This window comes from Drosophila pseudoobscura, chromosome 2, assembly GCF_009870125.1.
Source record: "Drosophila pseudoobscura strain MV-25-SWS-2005 chromosome 2, UCI_Dpse_MV25, whole genome shotgun sequence".
NCBI classification, from domain to species: domain Eukaryota; kingdom Metazoa; phylum Arthropoda; class Insecta; order Diptera; family Drosophilidae; genus Drosophila; species Drosophila pseudoobscura.
The window spans coordinates 16171313-16194921 of NC_046679.1; the positions used below are offsets into that span (position 1 = coordinate 16171313).

The following is a 23609-nucleotide window of genomic DNA, read 5'->3' on the forward strand; positions in this document are numbered from 1 at the left end:
CCCGATGCTCAAAATGAGAATTGGGGTATATTAGATTTGTGGTAAAAGTAGATGTGTGTAACGTCCAGAAGGAATCGTTTCCGACCCCATAAAGTATATATATTCTTGATCAGCATCAAAAGCCGAGTCGATAGAGCCCTGTCTGTCTGCCCGTCCGTCCGTCCGTCCGCCCGTCCGTCTGTCCGTCCCCTTCAGCGCCTATTGCTCAAAGACTATAAGAGCTAGAGCAACGATGTTTTGGATCCAGACTTCTGTTATATGTCACTGCTACAAAAATATTTCAAAACTTCGCCCCGCCCACTTCCGCCCACACAAAGGACGAAAATCTGTGGCATCCACATTTTTAAAGATACGATGACCATATCTTCTAGAGTGTAAAATCTCAACCAGATCGTATAATTATTACAGCCAGAATCAAGAAAACAATTTCATTCTTTCTCGCTCTGTCTCTCTCTAACAGTCAAGCTGGTTTTGCCAATTGAAAAATGTGAGTTCAAGGATCTTAGAGACTATAAGAGCTAGAGCAACCAAATTTGGTATCCACATTCCTGTGATATCGGACCTTGACCGTTTTGTTTCAAAATTTCGCCACACCCCCTTCCGCCCCCGCAAAGGACGAAAATCCAGCCATACACAAATCTCAGAGACTATTAAGGCTAGAGTAACCAGATTTGGTATCCACACTCCTCCACGTATATCTCAAAATTTCGTCCCACCCCCCTCCGCCCTGTAAACACGACATTTATCGCCATGAATCAACGCCTGGCAGTCCCCCTTGCTGCATACGCAATTAAACTGAGGACCAGCTCCAACCAAGCACCATAGGGTTCGTTCAGGTTTGGTTGGGTCTGGTTGGGACTAAGCAAACTGGTAAAGAGCTCTGAATATCCTTTATTCCTACGGAAGAAGAAATGCGATGAGAAATTCTTAGCCAGGAGCTCAGGATGCCGCTCTTTGAGTAGTACAGCTCTGGCGTGGAACCTGTAACTCCAGCCCCACCTTAGCGCACATCCCGTATTCATAAAATATTCCTGCCTGAGGACCGTGGCACCGTTCCACTTCCGTCTTCAGAATGTTCTTATCTTTCCAGTTGCTGGCTTGGCCCAGAGCCACATGCTGCCAGGAGGGAAGAATTGTGACAACTCTTGTTTGGTCGACCTCTGGGTAAAGCAGACCACTTTACAGGCATAATCTTAAGTGCATACTGGGCTCAAGAAGAATTCTAATCCAGCATGAATGTGTAATAATTCTATGCACTGTGGTCCCCCCAAATTTGCAAATTCAAAGCTACACACCATAGGTGCTGCTCTTGACCTGCTTTATTATTGTTCCAGGCAGGTTTTTATAGCTGTTAGTCGGTCAGATTTGGGGGTTACATTATTATCAATGGATATTAAGAATCACCTCAAGGTAAAGGGATTCAGTTTTAAGTCTTCTTCTCTCATTTGAATTGCATATTCCAAAATACGAGAATTTTTCCATATGAATTTTTCAAAGTTTTACTGCTCCTGACATGACCCTAGGATCCTGCTTTCGACCTATGACCTGTTTATTTGGAAATCTAATACATTTTTGCGACTGTCGATAACTGGCAGGCGGCTCGTTTCTTGTTCGGGCTTATCATTTCTGTTTATTGGTGGAAGTATAGTGCAACCTTTTGTTTGGTTTCGCTGCATGCTTTCATAAATGAGAGCAAACAGGCAGAGGATGCGACAGTTCCTCCATTAAATCATTTACATGTGTACTAAACAACAGATAGCGGCCAGCTGGAATCTGCTGAACTTATTTGGCATTAGCCAGGGCCCATACATTCGATACACATATGTGGACTTATTGATTATGAGAGTTGTGCGTAGTTCGTTGGATAAACAAGCAGAGCCGTTTCTTGGGAGCTTGAAACAAATTGTTTGGTACACAAAAGCACGCCTCCGATAAGAAGCCAGTAAACATTGAAGAGAAGAGCCGCCCGCATATATTTGGTTAGCCCCAGCTGTTCCAGGAGAAGAAGGCGTTGACGTGGTTGTGTGCGCTATGTTGAGACCCCCCCAATTTCCTCACTTAATAAAAGACGTGTGGTCACTCCATAATAGTTAAGTGACAAAATCTATGTATATTTAACAAAGAAATGAATTCATGGCCTGAAAGAAATGATAATCTCCATGCGTCCAGCTGGTCCCCGCTTAGACTGTATCCTCGAGTTTTTCTCTCATTTTTGTGATGAAATACAGAACAGAGATAAGCCACTTGGATATGCAGCAAGAGATGCTGGCTGCAAACATGTTTTCCATTTATCTATAGTCACGTACATATATGTGCGCCTTTTTTTGCCACCGAAACAACTGAGAGACTTTTTATTGGCTTCCCACTGACTTATCAAGCAGTTTGATAAATCCCGTTTTCTTACTACTTTCACTTTCTCTTGATATTAAAGCAACCAACGATTCTCACCCTATGTGCATGACATTAAGTCATCAGGACCATCCTGGCCATCTATAGCGCAATACTAATAAATACATATAATAATTCATATTTACAGGCAGACAATGTCCAAATCCTATTTGCTCAATTAAGTTAAAGAATTTCGCGCTAGAAACATATTGGTTCGGTGGAATTGGAATTGTTTCCAGGAAGGCCAATCCGAATACAAATTTGGATTGTTTGTTTAACGAGAAGCTCCAATGGCACTGATAAGAGGCCGGTACCCGGTACCCACGCGAGCGAAACGCCTCTCACACGTTTTATATTTTGGCCAGCTGTGTCTGGTTGGGTGGGGGTGGCGGTACGGGTGGTGTTTGTTTGCTTTCCCCATAAACAAATTGTTTTATGCTTATATGAGAGGGTGTTTGGCTTGTAGAAAACACTGCCAGAATTATGTGGAGACAGACTAAAGCAGAACGTTTAGGTGGGCTTGATTCTGGTGAAATCTCCGAAAATCCAGAATTATCAAAAGAATGCTCAATTTTCATTTTTCAATTTTTGATTCGTTTGCATGGTAAAAATACTACGTAGATATATTTAATAAATTAGAATAAATTAACTTATGTAATTATAGCTAAACAATAATGACGACAACGGCGGACACGGACGATGAGAATTTTACTAGGCGCACACATTTCTGGCTCTGGCACGAATCCACTTCGGTCTACTGTAGCCTCTTGCTTATTGTGTCCAGATAGTTGTAGCCATTGTAGGCCTTATTCGTGGCCCAGTCCTTGCTATAGTTATTGCCATCATGCCCGGCACCAGCCCCAGAGCTGTAGGGGGAGTAGGAGTTGGAGAAGCTGCTGCCGCCCACAAACTGCGAATAGTCTGAGGGCTCCGAGTCGTAGACATGCGAGTGCGTCTGCACCAGGTGCGGATGGATCTTGCACATGGTCTTGTACTTCAGGTAGTGAATCAGCCAGCCCACGCCGCCAACCAAGAGCACGTTCATGCCGATTACAGTCAATAGCATGGACACCAGAGTCATTTTCAGGTGCGCGATTTTCATCAGAATGACCAGCGGCAGGATAATGAGCCATTTCCTCTTCTTCTTCTTCAGACGCGCCTCTGGGGGGTGCAAAACAGAACTTGATACCCGGAGTCGGAGAGAGATTAATGTTCACCTACCCGACTCGTCCATGACGCGGGCGCCTGTCTCGCTGGATAACGCCAATTGGAGGCCGTGGTTGCGACCGAAGGTCTCCACCGCCCGCTTGAGGAACTTGAAGATGAGCGTCAGCTCGCTGTCACCTGGTGGATAGTCGGATGGAGAAGTGCGTAATTAGCCGAGTGAAAAATGCTTATCAATTGTTTATTGTTTGCCCCACCCTCCGCAGGGCGCTGGAACCGGACCAAGAAGCGCGCAGAAATAAATTCCAGAAATTAATTAACACTCGCAATAAACATCCGCAACGGATAATCGACCAGCAGCTGCCTTAGAGACTGCTTCTGGCACTGGAAGTGGATGCTGTCTGAGCAAAAGTGATAAATTAAACTGCATCGCACACCACACACCACACTATACTCGGTATTTCGGTCATTTGAATGTCGCGGTCTTAAACGTTAATTTCCTTTGCCAACTGACCGGGGAAAACAACTTTCGTTTCGGGCAATAGGCCATGGACCATGGACACGGACCCACCTTCCAAGCTCTTGGCGTCGTTGAACACCACAATATCGTCGGCCGGCTCCCCCAACTGGACCAGCCGCAGGAGGCGGTGCTTATCCGCGGCCAAATCTCGTCCATATTCGTTGGGGAAAAAGCCCATGCCATTGGTGGCCAGTTTCCAGATTAGCTTCGAGGCCTTGTACTTGATGCAGGACATCAGATTGCGAGTGTCGAAGCACTGACGCTGGTTGCGCGCTATGTAGGCATCGCTATGCGACAGCAGCGATGAGCCCGCTCGGCCATTGGATCGATGGATGGCGGGCGTTGACTGTGGTGCATCTGTGGCCTGCTCCTCTGCGCTGCCGTAGTGGAGCAGTAGCAGCAGCATCAATGCCACCACGATGCGACAGAGTAGCATTTTGATGTCGATTTGGAATGCGAGGCGAGTCTGCGATAGTTGGGACACCGCACGGCTGACTGGACGAGACACAAATAGCAGCCAGAAGGCGCTGGCAACTCCTTTTATCACAGCGAGGCAACCGCAAGCCGAGGCTCTCAACGAAGATAGCTGCTTGGCAAGTTGCACCTCGTCGGCTCGTCTAATGCTCATGTGCATGCAGCATGCACCGGAATCGCAATTCCTGCCGCCGAGCTGTGGATGCAATGCCAATGCCAATGCCACCGGGCTTTCTGGGTCAGACTCGGAGCGCGGGGCGAGTTTTTGCTGTACGATCAGCGATCGAACAGCAAATTGGATCGATCGCATTGTCGTCTGGATTATGAAGCCAGCAGCTAGCTAGCTAGGCAGCAGCCAAACAACCACCAATTGACCGACCGCCTTCCAGCTGCGATGCGTGTGACTGAAAGCAAGAGCCGCAAACGAAAGTGAATCGCAAAGTAGCGGCCGCACCGAGATACGTACGAGTATCTGATGGATACGCTGTTACTCGTACAATTAAAATCCCCTGGCGCCACTCTGAGACTCTGAGCAGCGACCTAATCCAAATCAGAGCCATCTGAGCTGGAGGCGCATCTAGTAAATGATACCAATCGGAATAAGTGCGAATGCGCATTTATGTGAGTTTAAACTACGCCTTGTGTGGGGCATACTCCGGTTGCATCGTGCAATTTGCATATTTGAATGGAACACTGCACTTTGAATTGTTGCCGTTCATTAAATTGTATTCGTATTTGTGTGGTACTGTGAGACTGCGAGTTGTCTGACCGACCGTCTTAATTACAAAGCCACAGACATTGGATGCGAAAGTTGTTGTTGGTATTAGATACAGATGCTGCTGCTGGCGATGCTGTTTCTACTGCAGTTGCTCTTGTTGACGTGTTGCTGCATTATTTACTAGTGAAAGTAACAATTGGCGGACTCTTTTTTTGCCCCCGGTCCATCGACAATGCTTGACATTCTTGGCCAGCATTGACTGACATCCAATTGATTAGCTTTGCCACCTGTCACTTGTTGTCTGCACTCGCACTTAATGAGCATTAGGTAATCCAATCGAACCGATTCCAGAACCAGCTCCGTTTATTGTAGCTGTAGCTGTCTGTAGAAAGTTTTGGTTTTCCTTGATCGGAAATTGCCCTAAACATTGTCTTTAAGCAAGCCGCGAAATGTTTGAAGACAACATGGCTAACTATGATGGTCCGCCCCGCAAACATCAGTCGCTTGATGGCCACATATTAAATCACGAAGCACACGCAAACGTGCGGGTATTCAGAGGATTTCGAATTTCGGATCTACCCCAGAGTCCGCCCAAAACTACTTTTGAAAGAAATTAGCTGCAAAAGACTGCGAGACTGAAACCGAAAACGAATACCCCAGCTGAACCGCCAACGACTTGCTTAGGCAATTAAACAAATTGAACTAGAGAGGATGGAGCAGGAGCTCCGCTCTGATCTGCTGGGCTGCTGTAGCAGACGGCCGGATGGTATAAAGACTGTCATGTCGCCAATGGCCAATAGCTAACGACAATTGGCTACCAGACAGACCTGGGTCATAAAAACTCTCTTACGGCCTTGCCTTCACTGCTTGGTAGCGAAATTTCCGTCCAGCTGCAGGCGTCTAAGTGTTTTTTTTTTTAATGCAGAAAATGCACTTATGAGTTCAGGACAACTTTAGAAAAAACGTGTGATATATAACTTGTACATTTCACTTTCGATGTTAAAGCACTTTAATGGGATACATCTGATGGGATATGCAGATATAACGAGCACTGCCACTGTCTCTGGCGACACTGACCATCCAGTCAGCTATAATATCCCAGGATACGCATCCAATTAAGGTTATCAATGGGCAGTCTCCATCTCCGCCTCAGCAAATTGTCGCGTTCACAATGGGATTCGATTAACTTCAATGGAGTGATAAAATCCGAAACCAATAAACGCCTGATTCTACAAAACAACGCCACGCCTTAATACTCGATGATGATACTCGAATATCCTATTCCGCTTATTTTTAAAGTGGAAAATTAGCCACTCAATAAAATCTGTAAAATAAACAAAGCTGTTAAAAAACACGTGCATATAAAAACTTTGAGGTCTTAGGTAGATCTGAAATAATAATTATGTCTATGGACTGATTATTTCTGATTATTCGTCTGTGATTAGAGCAGCCCAAACAAATCTGAAGCACTGAAAATTATATCATATACAGTAGAGTCCTTTTATAACGACTCTGCTTATAGTGTCCGTCCGGAGATAGCGACGAAAAATAGCGATAGCGACGCCTAAATTTCGTGACCTTGGAAAGAGTTTACGTGACGTTGCAATGCTATTGTTACGTGAATCGGTACGCGTTAATATATACTAGCGACAGCTGTTGTTCATTTCGCACTTAGCTCATCCAAAACACCCTTCATAATATGTTACTTTCCCACATCTACATCTACATACATACTAACTACATCATACTAGGACGCCACCCAACAGTCCATTTTGATACGCTACAACAAAAAGTTCTCACCAATAGGTGGCAATAGCGATAGTTTTTGTCGCCATCTATGTCTTATAGGAAATATAAAAACATATTGCCTGAATTTGTGTCTTTTATTTTAGCTGCCATGCACTTTCCCAATTTCCAGCACTGAAATTTTAAATTTTCTTATGGTTCACGTTTTAGATAGGATCTGGTTCACGTCTCGGATCCTATGGTCTCCACAATATATATTTTTTAGACTCCGAAAATTGTTAGATTTGCGAAGAAAAATTGCTTAAAATTTTGTGAAAATTGCAACGAATAGAGTACCAAAATTTGGTGTCAAAAAGCTTTGCGCCTATTTGTGATCCAGATCTTGCCAGATCTAGCAACTAAATTGTTGAACTGGCATCACTGCTCCGATATTTAATGCTGAATAACCGTGCGGTTAGTCATAGTCCCATGGCAATCAGTCAGCCGATGGCGGTGAACCAGTCGTTTTACAGGTGTCTTAAATACTTATATTATTTGGCTGAAGATATACCGTAGCTTTATTGGTCAAATTTTACCGCGTACTGTGTATTCTTTTTCTGATCGAAACAATCCCCTTATCGATTGAGATAATTTAACTACAAATATAATGTGGCATAATAATTCTGGCAACTGTTTAATGGCTTCAGATGAACGGAGGACAACATATCAACAGAATATTATTAATTGGTATTTAAAGATATTATTTAACAGACTTAAACAACAATTTAACTTAGCACGAAAATGTTAACACTGAATGGAAGTCTTAAATTAACACATTTTGATTTGTTCTAGCGCGTAACAAACGCATGATCAACGAGTTCTTATCAAGACCGTAGATGGAGGTTTGCCCACTTGATTCGGATAGGGGCTCCTCCACCGTGTAATCACTGCTCTGGGTTGTCGTTGAGGCTTCCGTTGATGCCTCGTCGTTCGACTCACTTCCAGATTCTGTGCTGGACAGATCTCCAGCTATTGTGGCTGATGATGTGGCAGCAGTAGTGGCAGAAGTCTCTTCTATGCCTGCGGTAGTCTCTTCGCTTGTCGTTTCTTCCCCTGCCTCTGGAGATGTGAACGCTGTTGTAGACACTTCTGTTGTGGCAGGAGGACTCGTGGCGTCAGAGGTGGTAGTCGGTGCAGTCGTGGTCTCGATGGGTTCTGGTGTCGCTGTGGTTGTGCTTGTGGCGGCAGCGGTGGTCAGCATAAATAGTATTTGTGGATCCACATCTTCGTAAAGGTTTGCAGCGTTCCCAATATCCAAATTCAAGAGTTCCGCCGAGGCAATGCTCAGAGTAGGCGGCATCGGCGATGCTGTGCTTCTGCTGGTTGTCGTCGCCTCAAGTGGATCTGGTAGGGGCAAGGATTCCCCCGGCTTAATCCAGGAATATTGCGGATACTTTTCGCTGTGCGCCTTTTTGAAGGTCGATGGTTTTTTGCTGAAGTAACCCTTGACGTTGTCGAGGGTCTTTCGAACCAGCCAATTGTCATTTGAGGACCAAAGACTTAAAGCGGACTCTTCTTCGCTTGGCTGCGCATAACTGGATCGAGGCACGGGGTCAAAGCCGGCACTGGCCGACTCTATTTTGCGAATCTTGCGATTGTTGTATTCCTCAGATGCTGGCGTTGGTTTAAACGATTTCCTGAACTGCTGGCGCGGCTTGTATGGGTTTATTGGTGCCTTCGTTATTGGGAGGCTGGCCAGAGGCTTCCCGGTGGTGGTGGTGGTGGTGGTGGTAGTAGAGGGGCGGGAGGCATTTCGCCTGTTGCTGGCATACAGCATACGGGGAATCAGAGAAGATTTGTGACCGCGTTCCGTGGTAGCTGCCTTGGGCTTGATCGTTCCCCTGGACTTTACGCACTCTCCTTTGTGGATAATCTTCCAAACTACAAGAAAAGTATGCTTATTCTCTGTCCAAGGCTGCTTCGATAGAGGGTACCTACCAATTCTGGGATCCTTGCAACGCACTCTCTCCAGAAAGCACTCATTGATTACTGTGTGGTCTACGCCGTTCCGACTGGCACACACAGGCTGATAGACCGAGGGGCAGGGCTTGTTACAGCGTCGGCAGGAGCCGTCGTGTAAAATGGACCATGCTGCGGAGGATCGTGAAATCATTAAAGTCCTGCCAAAAATCCTCATGCAAATGCCTTACCATCACCGACGCTCTGGCTGTAGTCTATGAGAGCACACACATTCGAAAATGTGCGTCTCTCTCCGTTGAAGCTGCCACACACAGGCTCGTTGCTAAACACGCACGGCCTTATGGAGCTTTTTGGAGCATTACCTTCAGTGGTGGCACTTCCATAGACTCGCCGGACCTTTGGCGCGGACACCACATAGGGCTTGCGAGCTGGGAGGGAGTAGCTCTTCTCCATGGTGCCTGTGTTGCTGATGAACTGGGTGTGGAATGTGGAGGGGGCATAGATTTGCACTGCGTCCTCGGGTATCTGGAAGTCTTCCACCTGATTGGAGTTCTTGCCGTGACTGTGACTGCGCTTGGTCCGATCCGCTTCCAGTTTTGGCTTGGCCCTTGGCTTATATTTGCGACTGTGCTTCATTTTAGTGCTGTCCTCGCCACAAAGTCCCTCGGAGACTATGCGCCAATCTGTGGGACATAAAGGCATAAGTGATTCAAACCGGCAACTGGCACACACGCCGGGCCACCTACTTCTCTGTGTCTTAATGTTCTCGGCATTTACCAAGCACTCATTCGAAAATGTAGACTTTACACCCGCATATACTGCGCACACTGGACGATAGATCCTGGTGCAAGGCACTGGCTGTGGACGCTGGTATTTCCCCACGTATGGTGATGTATGCTGGGCCAGAGTCTCTCTGCTGGCCTTGGGACACACGCCCCACCTGTACACCGCCCAGTCGGCCTGTAACAAGCACGAGCTGCGTGCCATTTCACATCGGTTCCTGAAAGTCCTGCGCTCCCCAGTGCTCGCACTGACGCCGCAGAAAGGCTGATATCCATTGCCGCACTGGAAGTCACAATTGGGGAAGCAGTGCCGCAGAGTCACATCATCTGGATAAAATAGACAAAAATATAGAGGCAGTGCTAGAACTAGCTGTAGTTTACTCACATAAGGGTGCACCAATTAGGTTGCCTCGCTGGGCCTTGCGCAGATCGCACTCGTTCTTGAAAAGGAAGTACATGCCGCTGTCGCGACTCCGTGCGCACACGGGAACATCATCGTCGAAGCATGATCCACGAGCGGAAGCGACCAAAATATATAATCCCAAGCAGAACAGCACTTGTCTCCCAGCCATGTTCCTCTAGTTCTGAAACGTCAAGACTCAATACAATCCGACTCAATGCATCTCGGCCTTATATATGTCGCCGATGTCACGCGCTGCAATCTGTCACACTCCACACTCATCGGGGCATGGAGCATGGTGCCAGACCAGATGATATTATCGGTCGCCAAATTCTGCAGACATCAAATTTCGCGATAAACACGCTCGGCAGACCAGACCATGCCGAGCTCATGGCATCGGAATTCTGTGAAATTTGTCAGTTTGCCCGATAGATTCTTCGATTGTTCTTTCTCTATTGATAACGACCCGGCCCCCCGTTTTGTCAATTAGATGCAACTCTTTATTGCGGCTTCGATTGCAACGCTGTGACTGCCGCTCGGCTCCGCTCCACTCCGGGTGCTGTGTGGTGATACGTGATATTTGGTTGATTTCGGAAAAGCCACCAGATAACCCCCAGTCAGCCAAACTTGGCATTTGCATTGATTGTGCGGTTGCTGATGCTGCTGCTGTACAGCTCTGCCAAAACTTTATAGTTAGTATCTTTTCCCCACTTCCCTAAGCTGATAATGCGCCCCAACGCCTGCTACCGACCCCGCACCGCAGCTCCAGTAGTTATTTGGCATCTTTTATTATTTGCATACACAATAAGTTTTTTCTTAGCCACAGTTTTGTTTTGTGGCTTTTGTTAATTCGTTCTTTTGAATGAAATGAATCAACTTTTTCTATCAGTAAGAAAATTCTCTAATATTCGTGCCAGAGTAAAAATGTAAAAAATACCAAACTCGCGACAATAATCGTTGCATTCAGATTAAATGTATTCTGATTATATATACTGTGATATAAATAATAAAGATGATAAATTTACGGATTCGATAACAAAGAAATAAGAGTTTAAGTGAGAAAAATCAATTCAATTTTTCACCTTGATCAATCAATCAAATCTTCATTTATGTAGGTCAAGTTCTATCAAAGAGATGAAATAATTATTTAATTGGTGTTGCTAGAATCTCTGCTAATTTGTGTTCGTACGGTTCTCTGGCGCAACCAACTATTCCATACCCCATGGATAATCTGGCCACATGATCAGTTGACTCTTCCCCAGGCTGCCACTCGGAATAGCGTCACAGTCACGTGCAGGCGTCATGCTGCTCCCCGTATCCGTCCCCGTCTGCCTTTGTAGGCCAATTGGTAATTTTGCGAAGCGGGCAGAAACTTCTTCGCCACTAATGACAAACAATTTGGAAATAGAAATACATAGATATAGAAACAGAAACGGGCGCTAAAATTACAAAATCTAATAACGCGCGGCTAATGCAATCGGGTGAAAGAAAGAAAGCAAGCCAGCTCGGCAGTTGCTGAATGACTGGAGAGAGAGCCAGCGCTGAATTCCGGCTGGAGAAATGGCCTAAACAGAGAAAGAGAGAGAAACGATGCATGAGAGTTGCTCTGTCTTGGCAGGTGCTGTGAGAGCCACGATCTGAGCGGCAGCTCCGTTGGAGCTGCAAGAAAAAGTCAGGCCGGCCAGCCAGTCTAACGACAAGAGCTGAAGCATAAAGACATGCGACGTCGGGTGCAACGTCCGTTAGAGTCAGAGTCATTGAACGCTTGCATTTGGCAGCCAAACAAATAATCAAAGCCTCAAACTTAGACCAGAAGACTCCAGACTGAGAAGGCAGCCGCGTGTTGCACAGTGCCCCCTTATACACAGTGTCTTCCGTCCGCCGCGTGCAACATAAGTATACGTAATCATGGTGGTCGCCACGCCCCCAACCACAGCAACGGGAGTAGGAGGCAGTAGTAGCAATAGCAGCAGCAGCAGTGGCAGCAATCCGGGTAATTGCTACATGGATCAGTACCAGAAGTACGCCACGCACTGCGAGCGGGCGGACAGCGGGAACGGAAGCGATCTGGAGAGCAACGGCGTTCCGGCCAAGCCCGCATCGCTGCTGACCGACGACAGCGAGGAGAGTGGTCCCTCCTCCCTGGGCAGTGACTCCCTCAACTGCAGCAGCACGGAGTACGTGCGTCAGGCGGCCTCCCAGCCCAGCGGCCAGCTGCAGCTGCAGCGGCAGCGGCAAAAGTCGATACGCATGCTGGGATCCCTGGGCTCCCTGCTGCCGGACTCCCTGCTGCGAGACATACGGGATCGGCGCAGTGCGGAGGAGTACGTGGTGCAGTACACGGGGACCGTCACTACCCAGGCCGATATCGATACCGATGCCGATGCCGAGGTCAAGGACAAGCCAATGCCAGCGGGCAAGATGTCGTTGCGCCTGTCCCGCGAGTCGCTTAGCGAGGAGAAAATCGAGGAGCTGCGTGCAGCCGTGGAGAGAGCCAACTTTGTGCAAACCGGTGAGGAGTCGTTGGACAGCATTGAGGCCGCCTCGCAATCTCTGCCAGTTACCAGCAACATCCACGGCCACAGCCACACCAATGGCAGAGGCAGTGGCAGTGGCAGTGGCAGCAGCAACATCAACTACAAATATGCAGACGATCAATACTACAGCTTTCACATTAACGAGCACGAGAACTTTAGCAGCTTCGCGCGTCACGTCGACGGCGACGAGTCGGAGATGGCCGCGAGCCTAACGGAACAGCAAGATCTCTTCGCCGGCTACCGGGATGTGCGGTGTGGCAGCAGCTCCACCCAGTCTACCATTCGCTCGGCCAAGGGAACGGTGCGAGGCGTCAAGAATCGTGTGCGCAATGGAATAGCCACGTTCTTGCAGCTCCAGCAGCAGCCCAATGCCAAGGTGAGTCGAGGTCGAATGAACATGAGCACACACACATATGTATGTGAATATGTGAATATGGATATGAATATGCAGGGAATTGAGACATTTAGGCATTCAGTTATTCAGAGTTATTCAGTTCCCACGGTGTCGGCGTCAACAACGTCTCGTCTGCATGATTGCCCACCACCATTGAGTCATCTGCCCGGGACCGGCCAAATTATGCAATCCCTCGGTGCGATGTGAGCATCTCTCCGCCGATTGTCTGCCATCCCAATATGCACACGTCTCGTTCAGAGAAAGTGCTACCCAACAATTGAAGATGCCGATGCCGATGCCGATGTGTGGACTCAGAGTCAGAGCAGCTTTTCAATATCTTTCACATTTCGAATTGACGGCTCACAACCCGCTCATTTTACCCGTAATCTAATGAGCAACTGCTGTCTCCCCTCCCCTCCCAGCCTGCCCCCAGCCTGCTTGTCCGCCTGGTGGCTCCACACACGAGCTGTGCTTTCAACGTCTCTTCGTTCAGTTTCTTCTTCAATTATAATGAAAACCGTTAAGTGGCTTATTTTGTGCTGTGCTGTGCTATGCTGTCTTTGTCTTTGTCGTTTTGTATGCGCTTAGCGCGCGTTTACTACTTGCTCAGATAGCGCTTGGCTTGGCTTATTCCAGATATCGGCATCGGTCCGACTCAGCGACGTTAGCAACATTTACGTTTCCATGTATCTTTCCATGCTCTTTCCCAGAGATTGCTCTGTAGTTTGGGTGCGTGGTTTTCGGCTTGGACTCACGACTAATCGCAGTTGTTGGGTTGGGGCGCTGAAACAACAGCTAGCCAACGGTGCTGAATGGAATTGTCATCGTAAAAGTGGAAATTGTATTAGTTTCTTTTTTTCCGAGGCGTGTTCTGGGAACTAGTTTTGCATAAAACGATCATTAATTGTTAAAGAAATGAAGAAATCGCTTGATAAATCTCAGATATCGTAGATTTATGTTTATTCACCTGAAGAGCTTTTTATCTGAATGCCAAGATTAAGACAAAATTTGATATATTATCTGCCAAGGTTTCGAATCAAAATGGCATCATTTGGGACTCCCATTTTGGGTTCCAAAGATCTTTCAACACTGAAGCTGGAACTTGTTCCCATTTGATGGACTATCATCGACCATTTTTCCGCCCGCTTACGCGCTTTTCCCCCATTTCCTAATATCAACCATGACTCGAAAAGAAATCTTTTCTGCTCCGGCAATAGTCCATAAATACATTTTCGGCTTGGAATTGTTTTTTTATTTTTATTTTTATGCTTTTTAATTTTTATTAGTCTGGCTGCTGCTCTCATTTGGTTTCCTCTGCACAAAGCGACTTAGAAATTTCCCTTTATCTAATTAAATGAACAGATTTTAGATCATTTTAATTGTGTTGCTTGTGGCTTTCTTGCTTTTCACTTTCTGAGCCATGGAGCAAGACCTGATGAATTGACGGAGCGACGGCTGGCGTTGGCCCGCCTTCGACCGACAGTCGAGAAACAGCACAACGGATCGGCATAAATTAAGTAGATGCTAAATGAATGGATATGTTTTATGGCCTTATAGCGGCTCACATGCAAATTAGCCAGCCAGCCAGATACTCTACTCAGACACTCGGACGGATGGTAGGAAGCATTCAGAGACCAACAATAGGAAAAGTGAGATGATGTTAATTATAATGCAGGCCTGGCATTCCAGGCCATTCCATTCCACTCTCGTATGCAGAGCAGTAAAAATCGAAAGTGAAAATCTGACTGGCATCTGGCATTGTTTCGTATCGTGGCCGATTGTTTAGCCCTTCGGCGCTTGAAGCCCTAATTAGAGCAATCGACGGATTTTTGATGGTTACAAATTGAAGGTGCTTGCACACAAAAAGCACAACTCACTTTGTCACCTTCGAGAAGCATCAGCAGTCGCTGTCGCAGTCGCAACAACAACCTCATGGGTTGAGGCATCACTGGCATTAGCCTCGTATCTCGATGTGTGTTGCTCAACTCTTCGATTGGCAATCACTCTGCTCCGACTGCTCGCTGCTGGCTATTGGCCATACAAGTGACCTGCTTTCTCTTTTGTCCATTAATATGTAGCAGAGCAGCGCGCTGCGTTGTTGCTGCTGTGGCTGATGCTGCTTCTGAGGCGACTGCGGCGACGACGACTGCAGCTCGACAAAAGTCGCGCCGAGGTTAGCCGTGCAAATCACGTGTTGTAATTGTTAATTGCCGGTGTGTTTATGTTTTTGGCAATGCAAATTATAGCCAAGAGTTGACATTGAACCACTGTCCCAACAGACAGTATTGGCTGGGACCCGCGTATAGAAATGGGAGTTTAGTTTTCTCCAGCAGACACTGCACCAATGCAGCAGTGCACCAATGCAGCAGTGCAGCATTGCAGCAGTGGCAGTGCCAGGGACATACTGGGCAGACAATTGCTGAAATTGAATTGGAAAAACAGCTTAGCGGCGACGTTCACTTCGCTCCGGCCTGGAGTTGACTTTCCATTTGACCGCAGCTCGTTTGTTGTTTGTTGTTTGTTGCTTGCTGGATGTTTGGTTGTTTATTGTTGATTTGGTTCGTGCTGCGTGGCTTTGAACTTTTTTTCTTGATTTTGATTTTGTCATGAAATATTTTTCTCGCGTTTGTCGCTGACAACGGCACATGCAGCTGCACTTTGTCGCTGTCTCTCTATCTGCATCTCCACGGCGCAGGCTCTGTCGCCGTGTTTGTCTTTCTCTCTTCATTTCGTTTCAGTCGCCTGCTTATTAATTTTCTTTCTTTCTATTGCAATGCAAATTCTCGTCACACCGGTTTGGGGATGCTGCAGTCCCCCCAAACCCAAACCACTCCGAACCCCACACTGCCTCTGCCCACTCCACGCTGCATAGTTCATTGATACCAGAGCTCTGTCCGCCCGGTTCGGTTTGGTGCGGTTCGGCTCGGTTCATTAGCCAAAGCAGACGCCACCAAAGTTGGCCAACTAACGGAAATGTTAATTGTCAAATGAAATGAACGAACCCCCCTGAGCCGAACCGGTTGAGGCTTACAAAATAAGACATCATAAATTGTCGGGAAAACATTCCAGATTTCCATTGTACGAGTACGATTGCCTGTTGCTGCTGCTGCCTGTCGATTGCCTAGCAGTTTTCCTATTATTGCTTAATTGTATTGATTAATAGGATTTTGAGTGACATGCAGAGTTGGCTGCTGGCAGCTGTCTGCTGGCTGGTGGTTACGTGACTCCAAGCTAATGAACCCAACGGCTTGGAGAGTGCGCTGTGCCTAAGATTGAAGTTTTCCATGCATGAGGCCCAACCAGTTCTCCCGAATTGCATTCCTGTTTGCTAGCAAGACCTGATTTCTACCTAATTCTTGCATCAGCCCCTGCAATCAAATATGAGTTTTGCATCATTAGGCGGTAGTCCTCTTGGTTTTCCCGTTGCCATTGGCATTGTCATCGCCTTTAGATTGAAATCGATTGTCTGTAATAATCTATCGCAGCTTAAAGTTGGCGATTCTTCCGCGTTGCTTTTGTCTCTTTTTTTCAGACTGGCCTGGCCTTCATCCTCACAAACTAGAGACCCAATTTGGACATGCCGTTCTTGCATGACCATGACAAACACTGAAATCCGCGCTCTGTGGCGAATGTTGCGCCAATTTCCAGTTTTTGGTGGCCTGCTTTTAGCCACCGACCCAGTCAACGTCAACTCGACTCGACTCCGGCAATAACCAGAACTCGAACTCGAACTAATCTGTTGCTCTTTTTCCACCTCTTCTCCTATCCACCCACAGTGCTACAAAGAGAAAGACCTGGGAAAAGTGGTGCTGTACACCACCAGCATGGGCATTATACGGGACACCTACACGAAATGTGCCAATGTCAAGCAGATTCTGCGCACTCTGCTGATCAAGTTCGAGGAGCGGGATGTCTTCATGAGCGTCGAGTACCAGGCCGAGATGCGCCAGCGCATGCAGACCTCCCATGTCCGAGTGCCCCAGCTGTATGTCGAGGGCCAGCACATCGGCGACGCGGACACAGTGGAGCGGTTGAACGAGTCCGGGGAGCTTCGCCAGCTACTCAAGCCGTACAAGTCCATTTCCAGCACCTACACCTGCCAGACCTGCGGCGGCTACCGCCTGCTGCCCTGTCCCTCCTGCAACGGGTCCAAGAAGTCCGTTCACCGGAACCACTTTACGGCCGAGTTCGTGGCCCTCAAATGCATGAACTGCGACGAGGTAGGACTGGTCAAGTGCCACAACTGCTGAGGAGAGCCCGGGACTGGACTGGACTGGATCCGGAGCTGGAGTGCGGACTGTCTGTATAGCTCATAAGTGTTTCTGCATTTTATATCCGCTCAGCCTTTATTTTTTGCGTGTAAATCAAGCTAATCGTAAGCCCTGTTAAGCTTAGTCAGCAATTAACAACAAGCAGCATATTCTAGTTCTAAGTAGTAAATAGTTTAAAAAGAATATGTCCTTCTTGTGTGCTTATTTTCCTACTTCAGAGGGAGATGGAGCTAAGATATGTGGATCCTGATGGCACGGCAAAGCGGACATATAATTAGTTTTCCCCGAATGTTTCGCAAATATTTGAAATGCTGTTAAGCTGATTGAACCTACAATTTTTATTCATTTTCCATTGAACCACAAAGTATGAAAAACTGCATTCTGATTTGGATTTCCATTAAACTCTGCATGGCATGCCATCTAATTGACTCTAAATTAATTTTGTGCATTTGCTGATTGAATTGCATACTTTTTGGCTTGATGCGTTTTGAATAGTATAGGATGTTATTTTGGGTAGAAATTTAATTCTGGAAACAGCAAAAAGGGCAAAACTGACCTTTGATTCCAACAGCACCCCAGGCATTATTCGTTGGCGTCCGTGAAAGTGAATTATGGACTAACTTAAGTGCAGTAGCACCCAAAACTATGCCCCACAATGTGGGCCAAACAGCGACAGAGGCAGAGTATACATTTCAGGAAATAGTTTAATATTATGGAGGGGCAAGGACATGTAGCCATGTACAAGTGTATCGGGGTATTTTTGTGTGTGTGTGTGTGTACGGGTAAGTAAGCTTCAACTCCGCCATGATTGCTTTCCACTCGGCCCTCCTGCATCTATTCCATTCGCCCTGGCTCTTGGCAATTATGTAAACCAGCTTCTCTCCTTCCCTCTCTCGCTCTCTCTCCCTCTGAACCACACCGACCATGCAATTTTCTCGCGCCATTTAATTTTTGTCGGCCTGCCCCTGCTCGAGTCGGAAGGGACGTCTACGTTTGCCTTTCTGCCAGTTAGCCAGTCAGCCTGGCCCCAACCATTTGCCGTTGCTATTTGCTTTTGGTGTCTTTGTTAGTTATTGTTATAGCCCCTTTTAATGTTATTTTCCACTTGGCTCACACTTTTGTTAACATGCCACCCTCACGCACTGAGCCACCTACCAAGCAGCCAGAAGCCAGCCAGCAACCAACTGACCAACCGAACTGACCGGCAGCCAGCGAAGGAAAAACAACCAGCCAAACCCTTTCGTGGGCTCTTCAGCCCCAGCCTCAGCATCAGAATCAGAAGCAGCAGCGACGAGGCATGGCATGGCTGAAATTGTTATGCTTCCGCTGCCTGACTGGCCCCCCAGATCGTTAAATTCACAGGCGGCTACATTGTAATTACCAAGCGGACCCACGGAGCCGTCGAGCGAGCCACCGAACGACCCACCGAGCGACCCGTCGAGCTGTTGGCCCAAATCCTCAGCCAAGGCGGCTTGATTTATGTGCCAACAGCGGCGTCGTCATACGCAATTTTTCATAAACAATTTGGCACAATAACACACAATATTCCAAGGGGTTGTGGTGCTCGGATTGGAGTTCTGCCTGGCTTTGGGTTTGGGGTCGTCGTCGTGGTCCGTGATCGGGGTCCTTGGAGCCGAGAACTGAGAGTGCGAGGAGCCACCGAAAAATATTAAAATATATATATTGTAAATACCGGTAATGCTGGCAAACGGTGGCGTCATGTGAGTGTCGTCTGGTGGCCACACAGCTGGATGGAACCACAGCACCGTACAGCACACAGCACGGTATGCGATGGAAGACCTGGGGGGCCCTGTCCTGTCGCTCTGTATTTGAGTCGAGTTCCGTTGTGCCACATAATGGCAGCTGGTCGCTGTCGCCTGGCAGTTAAGCCAATACCAGGACAGAGCAGTGTAGAGCAGAGTCCCCGTTCCAGGCATTGCCTTGAATCGCTGGCATTGTTAACTTTATCCGCGGTAATTAGTTTATGCGCGCAATTTCATGTGCAATTTGGTCATTAAACATTTTTTGTGCCCTCCCTCTCTGTGTGGGTGTGTGCAGTATTATTTGGCATTTTCAGAATGGGGTCTGTGGCATGGTCCGGAAATATTGTACGAGAGCATCTGAAAACGAAAGCGCTGCATACTCTCGGGCACAGGTGTTTTCGGGAGCTCTGGCTCACTATAAATTAGTGTGTCAAGCGGACGGCAGCATCGCATCGCATCGCTCCCAATTGGCGACAAATAAAATTAGCCACACATTATGTTTTTGGCAAAAACTTTCAAATTGTTTTGGCCTGCCTCCGGCCACGGAGGCAACCGAGCCGCACCACACCGCACCGCACCGTACCGCATCCCACAGTCAGCTCATTACACTCTTTGTTGTTCTCTCGACGAATCGGGTAGGGCTGGCTGGGCTACAAATCACGGGCAGCTACTCAACGGATTATTAAGTGAAAATTATGGCACTCCAAAGGCTCATAAAGCATTTACAATGCTGCTGTCGGGGCAGCCGCAGCGGTTAGTTACATTTTTTATTGTCATTTGGCTGGGCGTAGCCCAAACCTAACCCATTTGCCAGTTGTCTGCCATAAAACTAACATAGCTCACATTATGGAGCACAGTTGGGGCACCATTCTAAGCGGAGCCCCATCGTACAGGGAGCTGGCCAGAGCCGTCTTTTCTCTGCTCAACGGTCTACTCTGAGTGTGTGCATAAGTTTTAATCTGGCTTCGTTACAATCAGCAGGATCCTTTCGTGCGATTCTGCAGTTGTTTGCTCTAAAAAAAGTATGTGGCAGGCGATAGAATAGTGCTTTACTAGACGAAAGAAGAAATACCCTTTCCCTGAGAGGACAATGCCTGCAACTTAAACTTATAGCTGCAACCTTTGAGTTGAGCATTCAGTAAATATGCCATCAGTCAATGCTCGTGTCGTATCTTTATATTACCACCAAAAAAAGCGAGCAAAGTGCATAACAATTCGAAAGTAATGCGCCTTGAGCAGTAAATAAAATAAAAAGGCAAAGTGCGGCCAAGAGATAGCAAAAGTAAGCAAAGAATTGATTAAAATTTACGGGTATGCTCCCACCCCGCCCTCACACATACGTACATGCACCACACACACACACGATATGTACTATAAAGATATATCACACCCTGGCAGCCATCCGCTTTTATCGAAAGTTCGCCTTTCGCCTCCTCCTTGTGGGACGATGGGCCGATGTGCGATGGCGGGGGCGGATTGAACAACATTTTGATTAAATTATTTTAATGGCAAGTGCGAGATATATGGTAAATATATGCGCTGAAGCTGAAGCTGGATCTATCGCTGTCTCATCTTGTTCTACTTGTGCAGCAGCCAATTAATTCAGCTGCGAACTATTAAAGCACACACTGGGCGCTCATAAATTGAGGCACGGTTTGGTAGGTGGAGATGGAGTTGGAGATGGAGGAAACAGACACAGACACAGAACCAAAACCAGCAAGAGGATCAAGACAGGGCAGGGCACAACTGGCAGGAGCAACAGCAGCAGGAACAGAACATCATGAACGAATTCTCCAGAGTGAGCTGTAAATGACTGAATATTTCATAGACGCGATTCCGTATAGATGCAGGATGCAAAGGCGCTGCCAGAACAGAAACAGCTGAAGTTCGGCTGTATTAGCTAAGCAAGCAGCTGATGTACGGCACGGGCCTGGGGCACGGATTTGCCACAGTCACTTTGGCTGTATTCCCTTCCTTTTTTGTGTTCTGCATTGGGTTGGGGTCGGGGTTGGGGTTGGGGCACCTGCCCGCATAAAGCGTCTCGGCGCTGTCTCTCCCAGAAGATATTTCTATCTCTGCGAGTATAGTACCTCGTTGCCTGGTCCCCTATTTTCCTGTCGTTCTCCGCTCTTCGTGCACTGCTTCTCTGACTGACTGGTAAATATTTATTGAACACGATTCGCTCGTTAGGCGGACGCAGCACACACATCGAGAGAGAGGAGTCGAGCGGAGTCCCTCATGTCTGTTGCTCTGTTGCTCTGTTGCTGTGTCTCGCATATTCGTTTTTCACTTTGATTCATTCTGTAGCATTTTTCAATTTCTTTGTATAAAGCTATACCCTAACCAACGGATGCATTAGCTGTGTCCTAAAAGAAAAGACTTCAGCTTTCATCCACTTCAACTTAATGATAATGATAGGATGTTATCTCATATTAACTGCGTGGGTAAACAAGTTCAACTTCGACAAAGGACCTATGTGTTTGCTCAGGCAGCAGAGTATCATCGCTCGGACCAATTGGAAATGGAATTTTCTCTGCTAGATTTTTCTTGATTCTTATCTAGGACGCTATGCTCCTAGTCGAGCGATCTGTGTGCAAATTTTCATCTGTCCTTGTGTGGATGTGTCCCAGGAGTGTGTGCGTGGATGTGTTAGTTTTAAATTTCGGCTTAGCCTGGCCGCCGGCTCAATAGGCCAGGCAGAAAGAAGCAGTTAATAAAATCCCTTGACACGAAGGCGTTTACATAAGCTTTTAGCAAATAATTGAGTGTGCGTGCCTTTGTTGTTGTTTTTGTTGTTGTTGGACGAAGTTGTTGGCGCTGCTTGCACGTGTATCGTGCGATTGGGAAAATTGCTCGGATTGGATACACGCCCAGTCCCCGAGGCCCCCAAGGAACTCAACCCAAGCCCAAGCCCAAGCCCAAGCCCATGCCCTGACTGGGTATTGGGTCTTGGGTTACGGTCTCTGTTTCATTTCCACAGTTCGAAATTCAATTGAATTTGCAAAAATTGTTGTTTACATGTCGATTTGCTTGTTTGATTTATGCAAAATGTGTGTGCCCGAACGGAGGCGGAGGCGGAGGGCGTGACTCGGCCCACACACGCACGCACTTGATGATGTGTGCCTGGAGATTTGGCCAAACAATCTTGGCCCGAAATTAGACGCAGAAACGGAATGGAAACGGACGATGGGTGACCATCATCCTCGGTCAGCGGTGGGCAGTTCTAGCTTTGTGGGTTGCGTATTAAACGAAATTAGCTGCCAATGGGCAAAGGCAGATTGTTGAAAGGAGAAGGGGCGTACTATATGTGCCAGGCGTTTTGTTTGTCCCTTAATAGACACAGGCCCTGGACTGGGACTGAACCTTTTTAGCCGGGGATAAGGATTCGTATTTTGTATTTGCACAGCAACAATGATTTCAATCTTGTTTGATAAATTTTCTATTTACATACGATTTACCTCGAGCGGCAGCTCGACTTTGCACTTTGCATGGACAGCACGTATCCGCATTACGCATACGCCGCGTTATCCCCGGCTAAGAGCTTTTCCTTGCCTTTCCCTGGCCGCTAAGTGCAGCACTCGCACTTGGAATTCCATCAACGTCAGTCCACATAATGACCTGACCAACACAACTGAACAGAACTGAACTGAACAGAACAGAACCCTATAGAAGAATGCAATGCTCGAGAAAATGGAGAGAAGTCAGAAGAAGAGTTGGCAGCTAAAAGAAAATTTGTCTTCTCTACAAGTTGCAGTCAAGTTTGCCGTCGAGCTGGGGAGAGGATAAACATTTTTCAGCAGCAATAAATAATAACGGAAAATGGCCGAGGAGGAAGAAGAAATATTAATAATAAAAGTACACAACAGCAGTGCGCATAAAGGGACAGGACAGGGGCAGGACAGCGCAGGACAGCACAATGGATGCGAGTGCCCCGCAAGCTGGACAGAATCTGGGCAGCCAACAAGAAAAGTGCATTCACGAATAAAATCAAAGCCATCAACTGCAATTGCAGTCGACGGACATGGACATGCAGGGAAGGTCGAGCGGACCGGACCGGACCGCTGGAATGGGCGCCCAGGGGGGGTGTCTGTGTCGGAGGCGAATTGAATGGTTATTGGAAGTGCTCTGCAGGAAGGCCAGGGGCAGAGGCAGGTCCAGGAACGACCGAGAATACTGGAGGAATAAAACTTTTGCGCTTCCCTCACGGCCGTAAAACTATTACGCAAGATGCATAAAGACTTTGTCAAGTGGAAAAATATGAAAAAGTTTTACATTTCTATGCAAAAGGCAGCGACGTAAATTGCAGTCTCCCCCTCCCTCACCACACACTACTAGATAGGCCAAGGGCCAAAGCCAGGGGCAGAACTGGGGCTCCCATATATGAGGATATTTTCTATCAGCTGCATGCTGTGCCTGGGATATTTGGAAAACTTTTTGATCCGCACTAATTGCCCCAAATAGGCCATAAAGTGTAGGCTTATTAGATGGGCCCA

At 47.3% G+C, this 23609-nt stretch overlaps 3 protein-coding genes across 3 annotated transcripts; 1 reads left to right on the forward strand and 2 right to left on the reverse strand.

Moving 5' to 3' along the window:
- Positions 1–2985: 2985 nt before the first annotated feature.
- On the reverse strand, positions 2986–5186 carry Osi1 (Osiris 1). The gene is made up of 3 exons (XM_001358891.5): positions 4124–5186; positions 3610–3732; positions 2986–3549 (listed from the first exon to the last, which is right to left on the reverse strand). The coding sequence occupies exons 1-3, from the start codon at positions 4854–4856 to the stop codon at positions 3143–3145; spliced, it is 1263 nt and encodes a 420-aa protein (XP_001358928.5). The 5' UTR covers positions 4857–5186; the 3' UTR covers positions 2986–3142.
- Positions 5187–7654: 2468 nt separating this feature from the next.
- LOC4801910 (uncharacterized) lies at positions 7655–10365 on the reverse strand. Its single transcript, XM_001358892.4, has 5 exons — positions 10137–10365; positions 9716–10078; positions 9200–9652; positions 8988–9140; positions 7655–8930 (listed from the first exon to the last, which is right to left on the reverse strand). The coding sequence occupies exons 1-5, from the start codon at positions 10321–10323 to the stop codon at positions 7813–7815; spliced, it is 2274 nt and encodes a 757-aa protein (XP_001358929.2). The 5' UTR covers positions 10324–10365; the 3' UTR covers positions 7655–7812.
- A 914-nt stretch (positions 10366–11279) lies between these two features.
- On the forward strand, positions 11280–17538 carry LOC4801911 (glutaredoxin domain-containing cysteine-rich protein CG31559). The gene is made up of 2 exons (XM_001358893.4): positions 11280–13064; positions 16859–17538. The coding sequence occupies exons 1-2, from the start codon at positions 12060–12062 to the stop codon at positions 17330–17332; spliced, it is 1479 nt and encodes a 492-aa protein (XP_001358930.3). The 5' UTR covers positions 11280–12059; the 3' UTR covers positions 17333–17538.
- Positions 17539–23609: the final 6071 nt, after the last annotated feature.

Excerpts from the sequence above, each read along its gene's own strand:
- Osi1 (XM_001358891.5), bottom strand. The coding sequence starts at position 4,856 with ATGCGATCGATCCAATTTGCTGTTCGATCGCTGATCGTACAGCAAAAA. Across the intron at positions 3,733-4,123 it reads CGACGCCAAGAGCTTGGAAG|GTGACAGCGAGCTGACGCTC; the intron begins GTGGGTCCGTGT and ends ACTATCCACCAG. Across the intron at positions 3,550-3,609 it reads CCGCGTCATGGACGAGTCGG|AGGCGCGTCTGAAGAAGAAG; the intron begins GTAGGTGAACAT and ends TGCACCCCCCAG.
- LOC4801910 (XM_001358892.4), bottom strand. The coding sequence starts at position 10,323 with ATGGCTGGGAGACAAGTGCTGTTCTGCTTGGGATTATATATTTTGGTC. Across the intron at positions 9,653-9,715 it reads GAACATTAAGACACAGAGAA|ATTGGCGCATAGTCTCCGAG; the intron begins GTAGGTGGCCCG and ends TATGTCCCACAG. Across the intron at positions 8,931-8,987 it reads TTGCAAGGATCCCAGAATTG|TTTGGAAGATTATCCACAAA; the intron begins GTAGGTACCCTC and ends CTTTTCTTGTAG.
- LOC4801911 (XM_001358893.4), top strand. The coding sequence starts at position 12,060 with ATGGTGGTCGCCACGCCCCCAACCACAGCAACGGGAGTAGGAGGCAGT. Across the intron at positions 13,065-16,858 it reads AGCAGCAGCCCAATGCCAAG|TGCTACAAAGAGAAAGACCT; the intron begins GTGAGTCGAGGT and ends ATCCACCCACAG.